General features: G+C 42.3%; 1 protein-coding gene across 3 annotated transcripts in view; it reads right to left on the bottom strand.

Moving 5' to 3' along the window:
* The window catches only part of LOC115143190 (guanine nucleotide-binding protein G(t) subunit alpha-2-like), an 18,030-nt gene extending 3,798 nt beyond the window's left edge, over positions 1-14,232 (bottom strand). Inside the window, exons 1-8 of one of the 3 annotated variants that reach the window (XM_029683339.2) lie at positions 13,869-14,232; positions 6,221-6,263; positions 2,113-2,254; positions 1,735-1,892; positions 1,485-1,613; positions 1,182-1,311; positions 521-674; positions 123-329 (exon numbers count right to left, since the gene is read on the bottom strand). In XM_029683339.2, coding sequence (XP_029539199.1) covers positions 139-329; positions 521-674; positions 1,182-1,311; positions 1,485-1,613; positions 1,735-1,892; positions 2,113-2,254; positions 6,221-6,263; positions 13,869-13,986 — 1,065 coding nt within the window. In that variant the 5' untranslated portion in view covers positions 13,987-14,232 and the 3' untranslated portion in view covers positions 123-138. Of the gene's footprint in view, positions 1-122; positions 330-520; positions 675-1,181; positions 1,312-1,484; positions 1,614-1,734; positions 1,893-2,112; positions 2,255-6,220; positions 6,264-6,475; positions 6,565-13,868 lie in introns of those variants that run through there. The other 2 variants (XM_029683338.2, XM_065001828.1) reach the window with 2 other exon arrangements.

The following is a 14,232-nucleotide window of genomic DNA, read 5'->3' as shown; positions in this document are numbered from 1 at the left end:
TGGTGAAAATTTCACCTAGTCTAAGGCAAGTCTATTATCTGATTTGTCCAAATCTAGTAGAAGTGTCTGTACAGGCTAGGCGTCGATTTGGAATTCAAGAACCAACGCAATAACTACTGTACCTCTTTGTGTATCTGCTTAGAACAGACCGCAAGATTTTAGGTTCTCTTTGATAATGATGTCTGTCACGGCTCCGAACACAATCTCCACATTCTTTGTATCCGTGGCGCAGGTCAAGTGGGAATAGATTTCTTTGACACCCTTCTTCATGTTCAGCTCCTCAAACTGCTTCTTGATGTAGTCGCTGGCATCATCATACGTGTTGGGGCCTAGTGGTAGAGAAAGCGGGCAGCTTATAAAGTGGTTCTCATTTGTTTAAAATTGTAGGTGATGAAATTGACAGTACCTATTCTGTTTATCTTGCTGCTACATAATATTGCAGAAGAAGAGACAGAACGTTTCCATTATTCCTGCTCGTGGGAAATCGTACTATGCTGTTTTTACTTGTGGTTACTCTTACCATCGTAGTCTGGGAAGCAGATGCTGAGGTGGACCTTTTTGATCTTCTCTTCAAAAAGATCCTTCTTGTTGAGGAAGAGCACAATGGAGGTGGTGGCGAAGAACCTGTGGTTGCAGATACTGTTGAACAAGTGGAGAGACTCATGCATACGGTTCTGTGGAGAAGTGTACGAAAGTTAGGTTAAGTGCCAACAATCTCTGTTTCATCAATCCTCCCTCAGGCTGGATTAGTATAATAACTACTCTAAACCAAAGATATGATCTTGCTTCCCATTTTTTTGCCTTTGACTATCACACAAACACAACTCTACATGTCTTCTGTGCTTGAACTGGGGTGGTGGTATCAGGCATAGGACTGTGACGCAATCATAATGTTTAGTCATCTGAGCTATGTCCTTAGGGACTTTAACATGTGATGGGATAGTAGAGTTATGTAACCTTGTGACTGAATAATCCATTGTTTACTTCAAAGTCAGACTGGAGAAAATACTCTTCAGTTAGAATCAGAAATCATGATGCTCTTTCAATCTTACCAAATGGATCACAGCATAAAACAGAGAACTGGAAGTAAACAGTACAAAAGTACAGAATTTGGGCATAAAAGGCCACAACTGTTACAAACTAATGGACCTTTCAGAGGTCAACTGTATAACCAAACCCACCACTTCATCGTCCTCTACGAGCACCATGTCATAAGCACTGAGGGCTCCGCAGAAGATGATGCAGGTTACACCCTCGAAACAATGGATCCACTTCTTTCTCTCCGACCGCTGGCCGCCCACATCAAACATCCTGTCAGAAGAGAGGTTAAAGAAGTGAGATGTTAACATCTGACTGTACAGACTTAACCGGTGATTGTGCAAAATCAAACCCAAGATCAAAGGGAATTAACATGCTACAAGGATGTATGGGAGATCCACTATTGGCCGCTTGTGGTCTCCCATGCTTGGCAAACATTCCCTCACCTGAAATGCAGCTCTTTGCAGGAGAACTGCTCCTCGATGATACCGGTTGTCTTGACTCGAGAACGCAGCACGTCCTGCTCATTGGGCAGGTAATCAGGTTTTGTGATTCTGTCCAATTCTCCAAGGTAGCTGTTTAGCGAGATTTCAGTTTAGCATACATCCACACCCCCAGACCCACATAATCACTCTCACACGTACCAGCAAAGATATGACTGTCATAACAGACTATAACAGTTGCTGTGACACTCACTAGCCAGCAGAGTCATTGAGCTGATACTCGGCTGCTCTCTCGAAGGAGGCCTGGACACCACTGTCACTCCACAGCCTCTTGATGACATCAGCCAGCTCAGGGGGCATGGAGCCCTCTTCAATGGAGTCTGACAGGTTGGACAGCTTCTGCCCGTCTTCCTGCACCATGAAGTCAAATGGTGAGTTTTACCGCTACTAAAACTTAAATTTCCTTCCATTCTAAAGTAGCTAATTCGCTAAGCTAACAATGTATTGTTGTTCTTTCTATTGGAATAACGTGCAATTACCAAAACTTCTGCTGGTGTGTCAATGTCTATCAGTGTGTGTCATTGTCTGTTTGGAGGATCAGAAGAGGTTAAAGATGCAGAGTGGGACTCACACTTCCTTTTGGTGATCCAAAGTCAATGGCCAGCATCTCCATGCCTCTGATGATGGCCAGAGCAGACTGCAGGATGTTACCATAGATGATCGCCCTGAACTCCAATTGTTCTTCTTTGGTATAACCACCTTGATGGAGAATTCTACCCAACATAAGAGGAAGAAAACAGTTGGGTTGTAATTACAGTTTCAAAGACAACTGACATTATGCACTCCCCTACGTATTTATTTGGACAGTGAAGATAACTTTTCATTTGGCTCTACTCCAGCATTTTGGATTTGATATCAAATGTTTTATATGAGGTGACAGTACAGAATGTCACTTTTTAATTGTGAGTATATTCATACATATCTGATTTACAGTAAAGAAATGAAAGCATGTTATGTATCTAGTCCTCCCATTTGATGGTATTTGGACAAATTCACTTATATTGACCACATGAAACTTGTGACTTTACAAACTTGTTGGATACATTTGCAGTTTGTTTTGGTTGTGTTTTGGATTGTTGTGCCCAAAAGCAATGAATGGTAAATAATGTATTGTGTCATTTTGGAGTCACTTTTATTGTAAATAAGAATATAATATGTTTCTAAACACTTCTACATTAATGTGGATGCTACTATGATTACGCACAATCATGAATGATGAGTGAATAATGATGAGTGAAAAAGAAGCATAAATATTATTCCCCACCAAAAATATGAACCTTCCCTGTTATTGGTAATGGGGAGAGGTATGTTTTGGTGGCATGATCTTTGTGCATCTGTAACTCTGACACACAACCAAAACAAACTGCAAATGCAAGTTTGTAGTCACAAGCTTAATGTAGTCATTGCGTGCTAGGAATATGGGACCAAATGCTAAACTTTTGACTAAATGCGATACACTATAAGTGAATTTGTCCAAATACACTACATGACCAAAGCTGGTCAAACATCTCATTCCAAAATCATGGGCATTAATATGGAGTTGGTCCTCCTCCCCTTTGCTGCCACAACAGCATCCACTCTTCTGGGAAGGTTTTTCCACTAGACGTTGGAACATTGCTGCGGGGACTTCAATTCAGCCACAAGAGCATTAGTGAGGTCAGGCACTGATATGGGGGGATTAGGCCTGGCTTGCAGTTGGCATTCCAATTCATCCCAAAGGTGTTCAATGAGGTTGAGGTCAGGGCTCTGTGCAGGCCAGTCAAGTTTTTCCACACCGATCTTGACAAACCATTTCTGTATGGACCTCGCCTTGTGCACTTTGGCATTGTCATGCTGAAAGACGAAAGGGCCTTCCCCAACTGTTGCTTCAAAGTTGGAAGTACAGAATCGTCTAGAATGTCATTGTATGCTACAGCGTTAAGATTTTCCTTCACTGGAACTAAAGGGCCTACCCTAAACCATGAAAAACAGCCTCAGACCATTATTCCTCCTCCACCAAACTTTACAGTTGGCACTATGCAGTCGGGCAGGTAGCGTTCTCCTGGCATCTGCCAAACCAAGATCTGTTTGTCGGACTGCAAGATGGTGACACGGGATTCATCACTCCAGAGAACGCGTATCCACTGCTCCAGAGTCCAATGGCGGCGAGCTTTACACCACTCCAGCCGACGCTTAGCATTGCGCATTGGGATCTTAGACTTATATCCGCCTGCTTGGCCATGGAAACCCATTTCATTAAGCTCCCGACGGACAGTTCTTGTGCTAACGTTGCGTCGAGAGGCAGTTTGGAACACTGTAGTGAGTGTTGCAGATGATTTTTACACGCTTCAGCACTCTACAGTCCCGTTCTGTGAGCTTTTGTGGCCTACCACTTTGCGGCTGAGCCGTTGTTGCTCCTAGACGTTTCCACTTCACAATAACAGCACTTACAGTTGACCATGGCAGCTCTAGCAGGGCATACATTTTACGAACTGACTTGTTGGAAAGGTGGCATTCTATGACGGTGCCGTGTTGAAAGTAACTGAGCTCTTCAGCAAGGCCATTCTACTTCCAATGTTTTCTATGGAGATTGCATGACTGTGTGCTTGATTTTATACACATGTCAGCAACAGGTGTGGCTGAAATAGTCAAATTCAGTCATTTGAAGGGGTGTCCATATACTTTTGTGTGTATATATAGTGTACTTATGAAACCTTCAAATGTGGGTACTCGATACATAAAGTGCATTCATTTCTAAAAAGGTATGAAAATACCTTAAAATAAAAGGTGAAATCCTGTGCTGCCGCCTCATATATTCAAAATGCTGGAGTATAGAGCCAAATTAAACGTTTATCTTCACTGTCCAAATAAATACACTGCTCAAAAAAATAAAGGGAACACTTAAACAACACAATGTAACTCCAAGTCAATCACACTTCTGTGAAATCAAACTGTCCACTTAGGAAGCAACACTGATTGACAATAAATTTCACATGCTGTTGTGCAAATGGAACAGGTGGAAATTATAGGCATTTAGCAAGACACCCCCAATAAAGGAGTGGTTCTGCAAGTGGTGACCAGACCACTTCTCAGTTCCTATGCTTCCTGGCTGATGTTTTGGTCACTTTTGAATGCTGGCGGTGCTTTCACTCTAGTGGTAGCATGAGACGGAGTCTACAACCCACACAAGTGGCTCAGGTAGTGCAGCTCATCAAGGATGGCACATCAATGCGAGCTGTGGCAAGAAGGTTTGCTGTGTGTCAGTGTAGTGTCCAGAGCATGGAGGCGCTACCAGGAGACAGGCCAGTACATCAGGAGACGTGGAGGAGGCCGTAGGAGGGCAACAACCCAGCAGCAGGACCGCTACCTCCGCCTTTGTGCAAGGAGGAGCAGGAGGAGCACTGCCAGAGCCCTGCAAAATGACCTCCAGCAGGCCACAAATGTGCATGTGTCTGTCAGAAACAGGCTCCATGAGGGTGGTATGAGGGCCTGACGTCCACAGGTGGGGGTTGTGCTTACAGCCCAATACCGTGCAGGACGTTTGGCATTTGCCAGAGAACACAAAGATTGGCAAATTCGCCACTGGCGCCCTGTGCTCTTCACAGATGAAAACAGGTTCACACTGAGCACGTGACAGACGTGACAGAGTCTGGAGACGCCATGGAGAACGTTCTGCTGCCTGCAATATCCTCCAGCATGACCAGTTTGGCGGTGGGTCAGTCATGGTGTGGGGTGGCATTTCTTTGGGGGGCCGCACAGCCCTCCATGTGCTCGCCAGAGGTAGCCTGACTGCCATTAGGTACCGAGATGAGATCCTCAGACCCCTTGTGAGACCATATGCTGGTGCGGTTGGCCCTGGGTTCCTCCTAATGCAAGAAAATGCTAGACCTCATGTGGCTGGAGTGTGTCAGCAGTTCCTGCAAGAGGAGGGCATTGATGCTATGGACTGGCCCGCCCGTTCCCCAGACCTGAATCCAATTGAGCACATCTGGGACATCATCTCTTGCTCCATCCACCAACGCCACGTTGCACCACAGACTGTCCAGGAGTTGGCGGATGCTTTAGTCCAGGTCTGGAAGGAGATCCCTCAGGAGACCATCCGCCACCTCATCAGGAGCATGCCCAGGCGTTGTAGGGAGGTCATACAGGCACGTGAAGGCCACACACACTACTGAGCCTCATTTCGACTTGTTTTAAGGACATTCCATCAAAGTTGGATCAGACTGTAGTGTGGTTTTCCACTTTAATTTTGAGTGTGACTCCAAATCCAGACCTCCATGGGTTGATAAATTTGATTTCCATTGAGAATTTTTGTGTGATTTTGTTGTCAGCACATTCAACTATGTAAAGAAAAAGTATTTAATAAGAATATTTAATTCATTCAGATCTAGGATGTGTTATTTTAGTGTTCCCTTTATTTTTTGAGCAGTGTACATACCAACAATCACTAGTGGCAAGAACTGGTACTTGTTGCATGTTGCAGCAAGTGTTTTGTTCTGTAAGGGTACATGTCAATTGCAGCCACCACAATCTATTATATTATGGTTAATTCTGTTGTGATTATGAGCTATTAACTTAGTCCATCTTGTTGAACACCCAGTTTACACCTTTTAGAGTGATGTTACAGTATTTGGACAAGGTTGCCTACATGTGAGTGAGGAGGAATGAGAGATACAATGCATTTGTTTTGTTATACTCACTTCATCTGCTTAACAATTGTGCTCTTCCCAGACTCACCAGCACCTGGTGAAACAAATTAAGAAGTAGATATGTTACAAGGGCTTTCCCATGTTGGGGCGGCAGGGTAGCCTAGTGGTTAGAGCGTTGGACTAGTAACCGGAAGGTTGCAAGTTCAAACCCCCAAGCACAATCTGCTGTTCTGCCCCTGAACAGGCAGTTAACCCACTGTTCTTAGGACGTCATTGAAAATAAGAATTTGTTCTTAACTGACTTGCCTAGTTAAAAAAATGTTAAATGTCCAAACACGTCATCATCATTCACCCTGTAGTTGGTTAAAGGGAACCCAAGGGCCGAAACATAGCATGAGCAAAGAGATTCATAATGATGGCACATAGTGAAAGAGGAACGTCAGCAGTTGCCACTCCCCTCCACTGCCACAGATCCAGTGCTTTTAGACACACCACATGACAAGCATTCAGTGGTGTTGCAAAAGTGACAGTTACAGTTCTTTCACATCCGTTCTATCATGATCTTCTGTTTTGTGTTTAGCTTTGTTTCTGCATGTTGTTGTTGCATTTGTACCATTGCATATCCTATAGGACATTCCCCATCACACACTACACTAACAGCTTAGCCCATTTCTCTGCATGAACTGTAACAACACACTTAGTTGGGGGGGAATAGGAACAGAGTAAACAAGTTCTGGGCCGTAGGGCAGACTTAGATGAGCAGTGAATTTTAATGTAATAATACCAGTAAGCAAATTTCACTCTGGGTTTATATCAAACGAGATTGTCACCACGAGCTGATTTGTTGTTCCACACGCCACCTCAAGGGGGCCATCTAAGATTCCTGACTATTTTGAATTGGGCGTATGAAAGGGTTTATGGCTAATGTGATTGACATCTGTCCCAATGGTTTAGCAGAGGCCAGTGACCTTATTAGCTCAGGCCTAAATGGAGGGATTTGAGAGGCCTTGGGTAAGGAGGCCTGAGGTTGAAAAGCCTCTCAGAGGATTGTCCGATAAGCGAAGACGTCACTGCTCTGTCTTCTTGATCTCATGTCAGTTATCACAACTGTTTAATTTCTGCAGGATGGTTAGTTTTCCTCTACACTCTGTTGTTGATTCTTCTCTTACTTATGTGTAGGTAAAGGTTTAAGGTATTAACCAGAAGTCTCCCAGTAGGCAAAATTATGTTGAAAAGACGTATTCTCCAGATGTTGAAGTTCGGTACATTTTAGGTTCTGAACAAAGGATAGGCAGGCAACTTTGATGGGGGTGGGGGACGCCAGGAAAACTCCTCATGAGGAGCCGCAGTGGCTCGCGGGTCTGTGTACCAGCATTCATACCCACACATGCAGTCAGAGCCAGCCCTATAGCCTTTTGGGGGCACTAAGTGGAATTTTGTTGACCTCTCCACCTTGTGAGCAAAACATTTCAGTGGACCCCCTCTTGACAGTGTAGGGACAAAATTGAGTTAATTTCCTGCAATTCTACACATTTTGCCATGGGGCATTGAACATGTTACAATTTTAAAGTAAGTTTGCTGCAATTCTACACAGTTTGCCATGGGGCGGAGATATATTTTTGCAGTTTTACAGCATTTATTTTGCAATTATACACGTTGCCATAGGGTGGAGAGCCATTTTTCAATTAAAAAAAATATTATATCTGAGTGAAAGTGACTAACAAAATCAATGAGGCCCCGCCGGTCGGTAATTCGACCATAATTACTACGTTTAGATAGCCGGCTAGACTAAAATGTTTAGCTAACTGAGTGACTCTCAGTGACTGATATAACAATAGGAAAACTCTGATGCACAACCAAATTTCGAAATTGCATCTGTATTCTACTATTAGGGCGGCAGGTAGCCTAGCGGTTAGAGAGTTGGGACAGTAACAGAAAGGTCGCTGGTTTGAATACGAGAGGTGAAAAATCTATGTGCCTTTGAGCAAGGCTCCAGGGGTGCAGTACTACTATGGCTGACCCTTTAAAACAACGCATTTTACTGCACCTATCCAATATATGTGACAATAAAACAGCCGGTTGCCCATCCTTTAAATAAAAGGTGAAAATATGTTTTTTCCTGACGTTGAAATCAGGTTAATTTTCGGTTCTGAATGAAAGTTGAAAAGTTTAGACACACCGACTCATTCCAGGGTTTTTCTTTATTTGTACTATTTTCTACATTGTAGAATAATAGTGAAGACATTAAAACTATGAAATAACACACATGGAATCATGTGGTAACCAAAAAAGTGTTAAACAAATAAAAATATATCTTATATTTGAGAGTCTTCAAAGTAGCCACCCTTTGCCTTGATGACAGCTTTGCAACACTCTTGGCATTCTCTCAACCAGCTTCGTGAGGTAGTCACTTGGAATGCATTTCTATTAACAGGTGTGCCTTGTTTCTTTCTTTCTTATTGCATTTGAGCCAATCAGTTGTGTTGTGCCAATGTAGGGGTGGTATACGGAAGATAGCCCTATTTGGTAAAAGAACAAGTCCATATTATGGCAAGAACAGCTCAAAAGAATCCAAGAGAAACGACAGACCATCATTACTTTAAAACTTGAAGGTCAGTCAATCCGGAAAATGTCCAAAACTTTGCAGTCGCAAAAACCATAAAGTGCTGTGATGAAACTGGATCTCATGAGGACCACCACAGGAAAGGAAGACCCAGAGTTACCTCTGCTGCAGAGGATAAGTTCATTAGAGTTACCAGCCTCAGAAATTGCAGACCAAATAAATGTTTCACAGAGTTCAAGTAACAGACACATCTCAACATCAACTGTTCAGAGGAGACTGCGTGAATCAGGCCTTCATGGTCGAATTGCTGCAATGAAACCACTACTAAAGGGCAATGGACATTAAACCGGTGGAAATCTGTCCTTTTGGTCTGATGAGTCCAAATTTGAGATTTTTGGTTCCAACCGCCGTGTCTTTGTGAGACGCAGAGTAGGTGAACGGATGATCTCCACATGTGTGGTTCCCACTGTGAAGCATGGAGGAGGAGGTGTGATGGTGTGGAGGTGCTTTTCTGGTGACACTGTCTGTGATTTGTTTAGAATTCAAGGCACACTTAACCACCATGGCTACCACAGCATTCTGCTGCGATACGTCATGCCATCTGGTTTACACTTATTGGGACAATCATTTATTTTTCAACAGGACAGTGACCCAACACACTCCTCCAGGCTGTGTAAGGGCTATTTGACCAAGAAGGAGAGTGATGGAGTGCTGCATCAGATGACCTGGCCTCCACAATCACCCAACCTCAACCCAATTGAGATGGTTTGGTATGAGTTGGACCGCAGAGTGAAGGGACAAGTGCTCACCATGTGTGGGAACTCCTTCAAGACTGTTGGAAAAGCATTCTTCATGAAGCTGGTTGAGAGAATGCCAATAATGTGCAAAACTGTCATCAAGGCAAAGGGTGGCTACTTTGAAGAATCTAAAATCTAAAATATATTTTGATTTGTTGAACACTTTTTTGGTTACTACATGAATGTTATTTCATAGTTTTGATGTCTTCACTATTATTTACAATGTAGGAAATTTACAATGACAAATTTCCACCTCACAATGAAGTAAGCATTATATCACAATAATTATTTTAAAATCCATAAAGGAAAGAGGAGCCAACTGAAGATCAAAAGCTTTAAAACTGGCAACGACGATGTTCAAAGTTAGTCTGGCTAAGACCTAACTCTCAAGTCCTCCTGAATGGCTCTTTTGATGTTGTCAGCACAATGTGTCGATAATGAAAGGTGGCTGTGCTTTTACTGATTGGCTCTCCTTTGTGTCTTTCTCACAAACACCCACAGTCACACACTGCCCCTGAGCTCCACCCCCTTCTATTACAACAGTTGGATTTTCAACAAAAAAACATTTGAGAGAACCAATCAAACCCGTCACAGATTTTCTGAACAAATATTGCATTAACAAATGTTAATGTGTGTCACAACTCTTCCTGCGCTGTGAGTGACACGGGTCAAGTCAGCCAGGCTAGTTCAAAGTAGTCCAACCTATGGAATTATCCAACAGACCACTTCAACTACAATAACATTCTTAGCAACAGTTACAGATATTTTTTTGTTGTCGCTATGATTGTGATATGTTGTTGTTTATCTACCTTGGTTGAATGCACTCTGCATAAGAGCGTCTGCTGAATGGCCAAAATGTAAAAACAAACACTTGCAGACCTTGCTGGGTATTATTCTAATAAACTCTGCACCCAAACAAATACAAATGTGAAATCTGAACAGATAGATGTTTAGGTTATGTTTCAGAAGCTTGAACAGCCCAGTACAGCAAAGTAGCGTACAGTATGGAACAGGACAGTAGTTTTATTCAGTAGAGTACGGTAAAGTAGGGCACAATGCAGTACAGTTTAATTCAGTAGAGTACAGTTTAGTTCAGTAGAGTACATTAGAGTAGAGCGCATTATACTGTACTTTGCTGTTCTGAACTTTACTGTACTTCACTCTACTGTGCTCTTCTGTACTGTACTGAACTTTTATTTTCTGTTCTGTAATGTACTGTGCTCTGCTGTGCTCTATTGTACTGTACACTATACTTAGATGTTATCTATTGTACTGTAATGTACTGTGCTCTACTGTACTGTGTTGTCCAAACTTGTGAAATTTGGTTAAGATTCAGTCCAGTCCGACGTTGAAATCAAGGCTGTTCGGACCACACAAAGTAAAAGACCGCCGGTCCGGACAGGACCAAAACAAGATGTCCAAAAAACATGTGTCGGTCCGTGCTTAGGGGCTGTCTCTGCAACACGTCTCCACTAATCCATGCTTTATTTGTGCAAAATGGCTGTAAGCAATTGCCTCTCTGATTTCATAGTTGTTTTGATGGTCTCTTGAGGTTCCATGTTTCCCAAAAAGCCAAATATATTTTCATCCTGTAAAAACACTTCACCACCAATTTCGTTTTAAAACTGCTTTAGATAAACAGAGACCTAGTTTAAACTCATACCTAACTCTTGAATCCCTACCTCCCGATGAAATAAAATGAAATATAATGGGCTGACACAGAAATAAACTGTTGGCCTAATAATACTGTAAATACTAATCTGTCATTGATACCTGAAGTATCTCTCAACTTCAGCTTAGAACCAGAAGATGGCACCGTGTATCAGATAAAGTGGCTCACCCATGAAGCTACAGAAAATGTCCTTCTGCCAAGGCAATGGTCAATTGCTTATTTCTTTTTAAGCAAGAGTTGAGTAGTCACTGTTCTTGCACCCAAGACACACATCATACACTAAGCTCTGACAGCAAATGTTGTTGAATATGACAAAAGTAATACAGATGTTTCACATTTCATTCAAAATACAGAACAACTCTGTGTTAGTAATTGTTACTCCATAGTTCTGCCAGAGAGTTGGCTGTGTTGCATCTGTGTTGTGTTCTGCAGGAGCAACGGGAGACATGAGGTTTGATGGTATTAAATTGCTGTTTTTCGTCCACAGAGCCTCAACTCACAATGTTATGGTTGCAGGATTGCCAACTGGATTGTGGGTCAGTCATTTCACAGGACTTCACTTTTGCAATGTGTCAATATTTGACCAATTGCTTCAGCTGCCACTGTATCTCATTTGTTTAGTTTAAAATGTGGACCATGGCCCCTATTTACTGTTAGTGAGGGGTGTAGACAGGGGTTATGGTGTATAGGATGTAACATCTGCATCTTTGATCTGTTGTAAACTCAGGTGGATATTCTGGCTCCATTATTGTAAATGCATGATCGATGGCCCAGATAGTAATTGGCTCTTGTAATTTATCCTAATGAGCTTTGTTGCTGCTAGCTCTGGTTACTCTGATGGTTGACCCAACTGAGTTTTTCTGGTAGTCCTCTGTTGACTCTATAGTCTGCAACCTTTTAGTGGCTTGGTACTTGTTGTATTTGGCTCCTCAGAATTGCAATATTGATCTATTTGGCCCTTGTCAATTAGCTTGGCCCTTACTTTTTTGTCTCTGTGATATTATTAATTAGCATTTGATGATGCATTTTGCAAGGTGGGGCCATGTTGTAACCCAGTGCTAGAGAAATTATTACAGGGAGTCTAAGTGGCAGGAAAGAAAGCATAATTGGGTTACCATGATCCTATGAGAAAAGCTTACTAAATCCTGCCCCTGAACTCTCACAAAGCTATTTATAACCAGAGCTCATGACACGTATCTACGGCTCATTGTTTTACATACTCTTGACAAAATGCATCTGATATGTCAACATTCATAACCTTGGCCACGTATACAGAAATATATAAATATAGAATTCTGGTTTCATAACCTATGAAGACAACATAGGGCTCTTCCAATCCTTTCAGAACCAAACATTAACACTAATCTGATTCCCTGCTAAGTAGTGCTCCATATTTTACACTTTCCAGACCTTTCTCAGAATCAAAATGTATTTTGATGTCACTAATATAGAAATAGACTTACAACTTCCCTTCTAGTAGCCTAGTTATGAATCAACACGTTCCATTTCAGGGGAACTTACTCACCTATTAACTTTATTGCTGCTGAGAAACATGAAATTATCCCATACACCCTATACTACAGTAACGACTGTCATACAGATTATGTCAGTATGAGAGAACTTGTTGTTTCGGTCAATAGAAATGGCATTGCCTTTTACTATGCTGTTTTTTTACACCTCTGACCTCACAAGCCCATGATTTCTCATCTCAGTCTTGAGGTAACAGCAGCAGCCACTCTGGGCTTATCTGATTTAATGTAAGCTACTTTCAGCTTGACATGTTTATCTGTTTGCATCCATTATAGTGACATGGGTCACGTTGAATGTGCAAATATAGTAAATGTGCAAAGACAGAACACCAATACAGTATATAACAGATTATGAACTACTTTAATAACTTTGACTCTTTTCATATATACCGGAGACTTAGATACAATGTCAGGATCAACGCTAGAGTTCTGATTGAATAGCCCGTTTTTGAATGTACCATTTCAGCATTGGCAGGTTTCCACAGGTCTGGAAGTGTTACACAAATGGAAAAGCGTATTACATTTATCCAAATTCTGATCATTTCAGAGGTGCTTCCACAAGAGCCTCTATTTAGCTACTGAAAATGTTCCAGAATGACCTTGAGAAAAGAGCTCCACCGATCAAGTGACCATATCAAAGTGTTAAAGACTTCACAACAACTATGTCAACTTCACCAGTGAATATTCACAACTGTTGTCATTAGTGTAACCTACCAATGTAAATCTTATATTATACTTATGCTCATAAAGGTTTGCTATGGCTGATGCTTAAGCTCATACAGGTTGGTATGGCTGCCTCATCGCAAAAACTCAAATGTTTACATAATGTAAACTTAAACTATTTGTAACTTTTATTGCTGTGAAATTTCCAATACAATGCCCCCACCCCACTCCGACAAGAAAAAAAGTGGTGTGACTATTTCTCCAAAAACAGGGCACATACTGTAGTTGCATACTTTCTCATCTCCAACCAATATCTTTTTTTCCCCCAGTTTTTTAAAGAAGATGATGCTTATCCTAAGTGTTTGCATCAGACACTGTTCAGGTTTATATGCTAACAGACCATAAGCCAGTTGAGTGTTCCATTCTACTTTTCTGCACTTTCAGAAGAAGCCCCACAAGCACAACAGCTCCTTACCAAGCAGCAGAAGCTTGACTGTCTTGGATTCTTTGTCCGCATCCTCCGCCAGCTGCTTTTCCAGCTCCTTGGACTTTGCGGCTATTGCCTTGTCTTCGACACTACCTCCGGCTCCCATTTTTTACTTTTTTTTTTATCACTCTTTCAAGCCAAGATCCTGTGTGGTACGGAAATGCGGCCGGCCGCTCCCGGCGTCTGAGGGGTGCACTGGGAGACCGGGACAGAGGGAGGCAGAGGTGGGGGCTGGGAACAGGGGATCCTGGCCTCAGTCCGTGGTTGGTGACTGGAGGAAGAGGGCACCGGAGATGTATACTGACACACAGTCAGACAATCACTGCTTGGGGACTAAGGGAAGCTGTCCTCT

Source organism: Oncorhynchus nerka, linkage group LG15 (genome assembly GCF_034236695.1).
Source record: "Oncorhynchus nerka isolate Pitt River linkage group LG15, Oner_Uvic_2.0, whole genome shotgun sequence".
NCBI classification, from domain to species: Eukaryota; Metazoa; Chordata; class Actinopteri; order Salmoniformes; family Salmonidae; genus Oncorhynchus; species Oncorhynchus nerka.
This window is presented reverse-complemented; position numbering and strand designations above follow the sequence as displayed.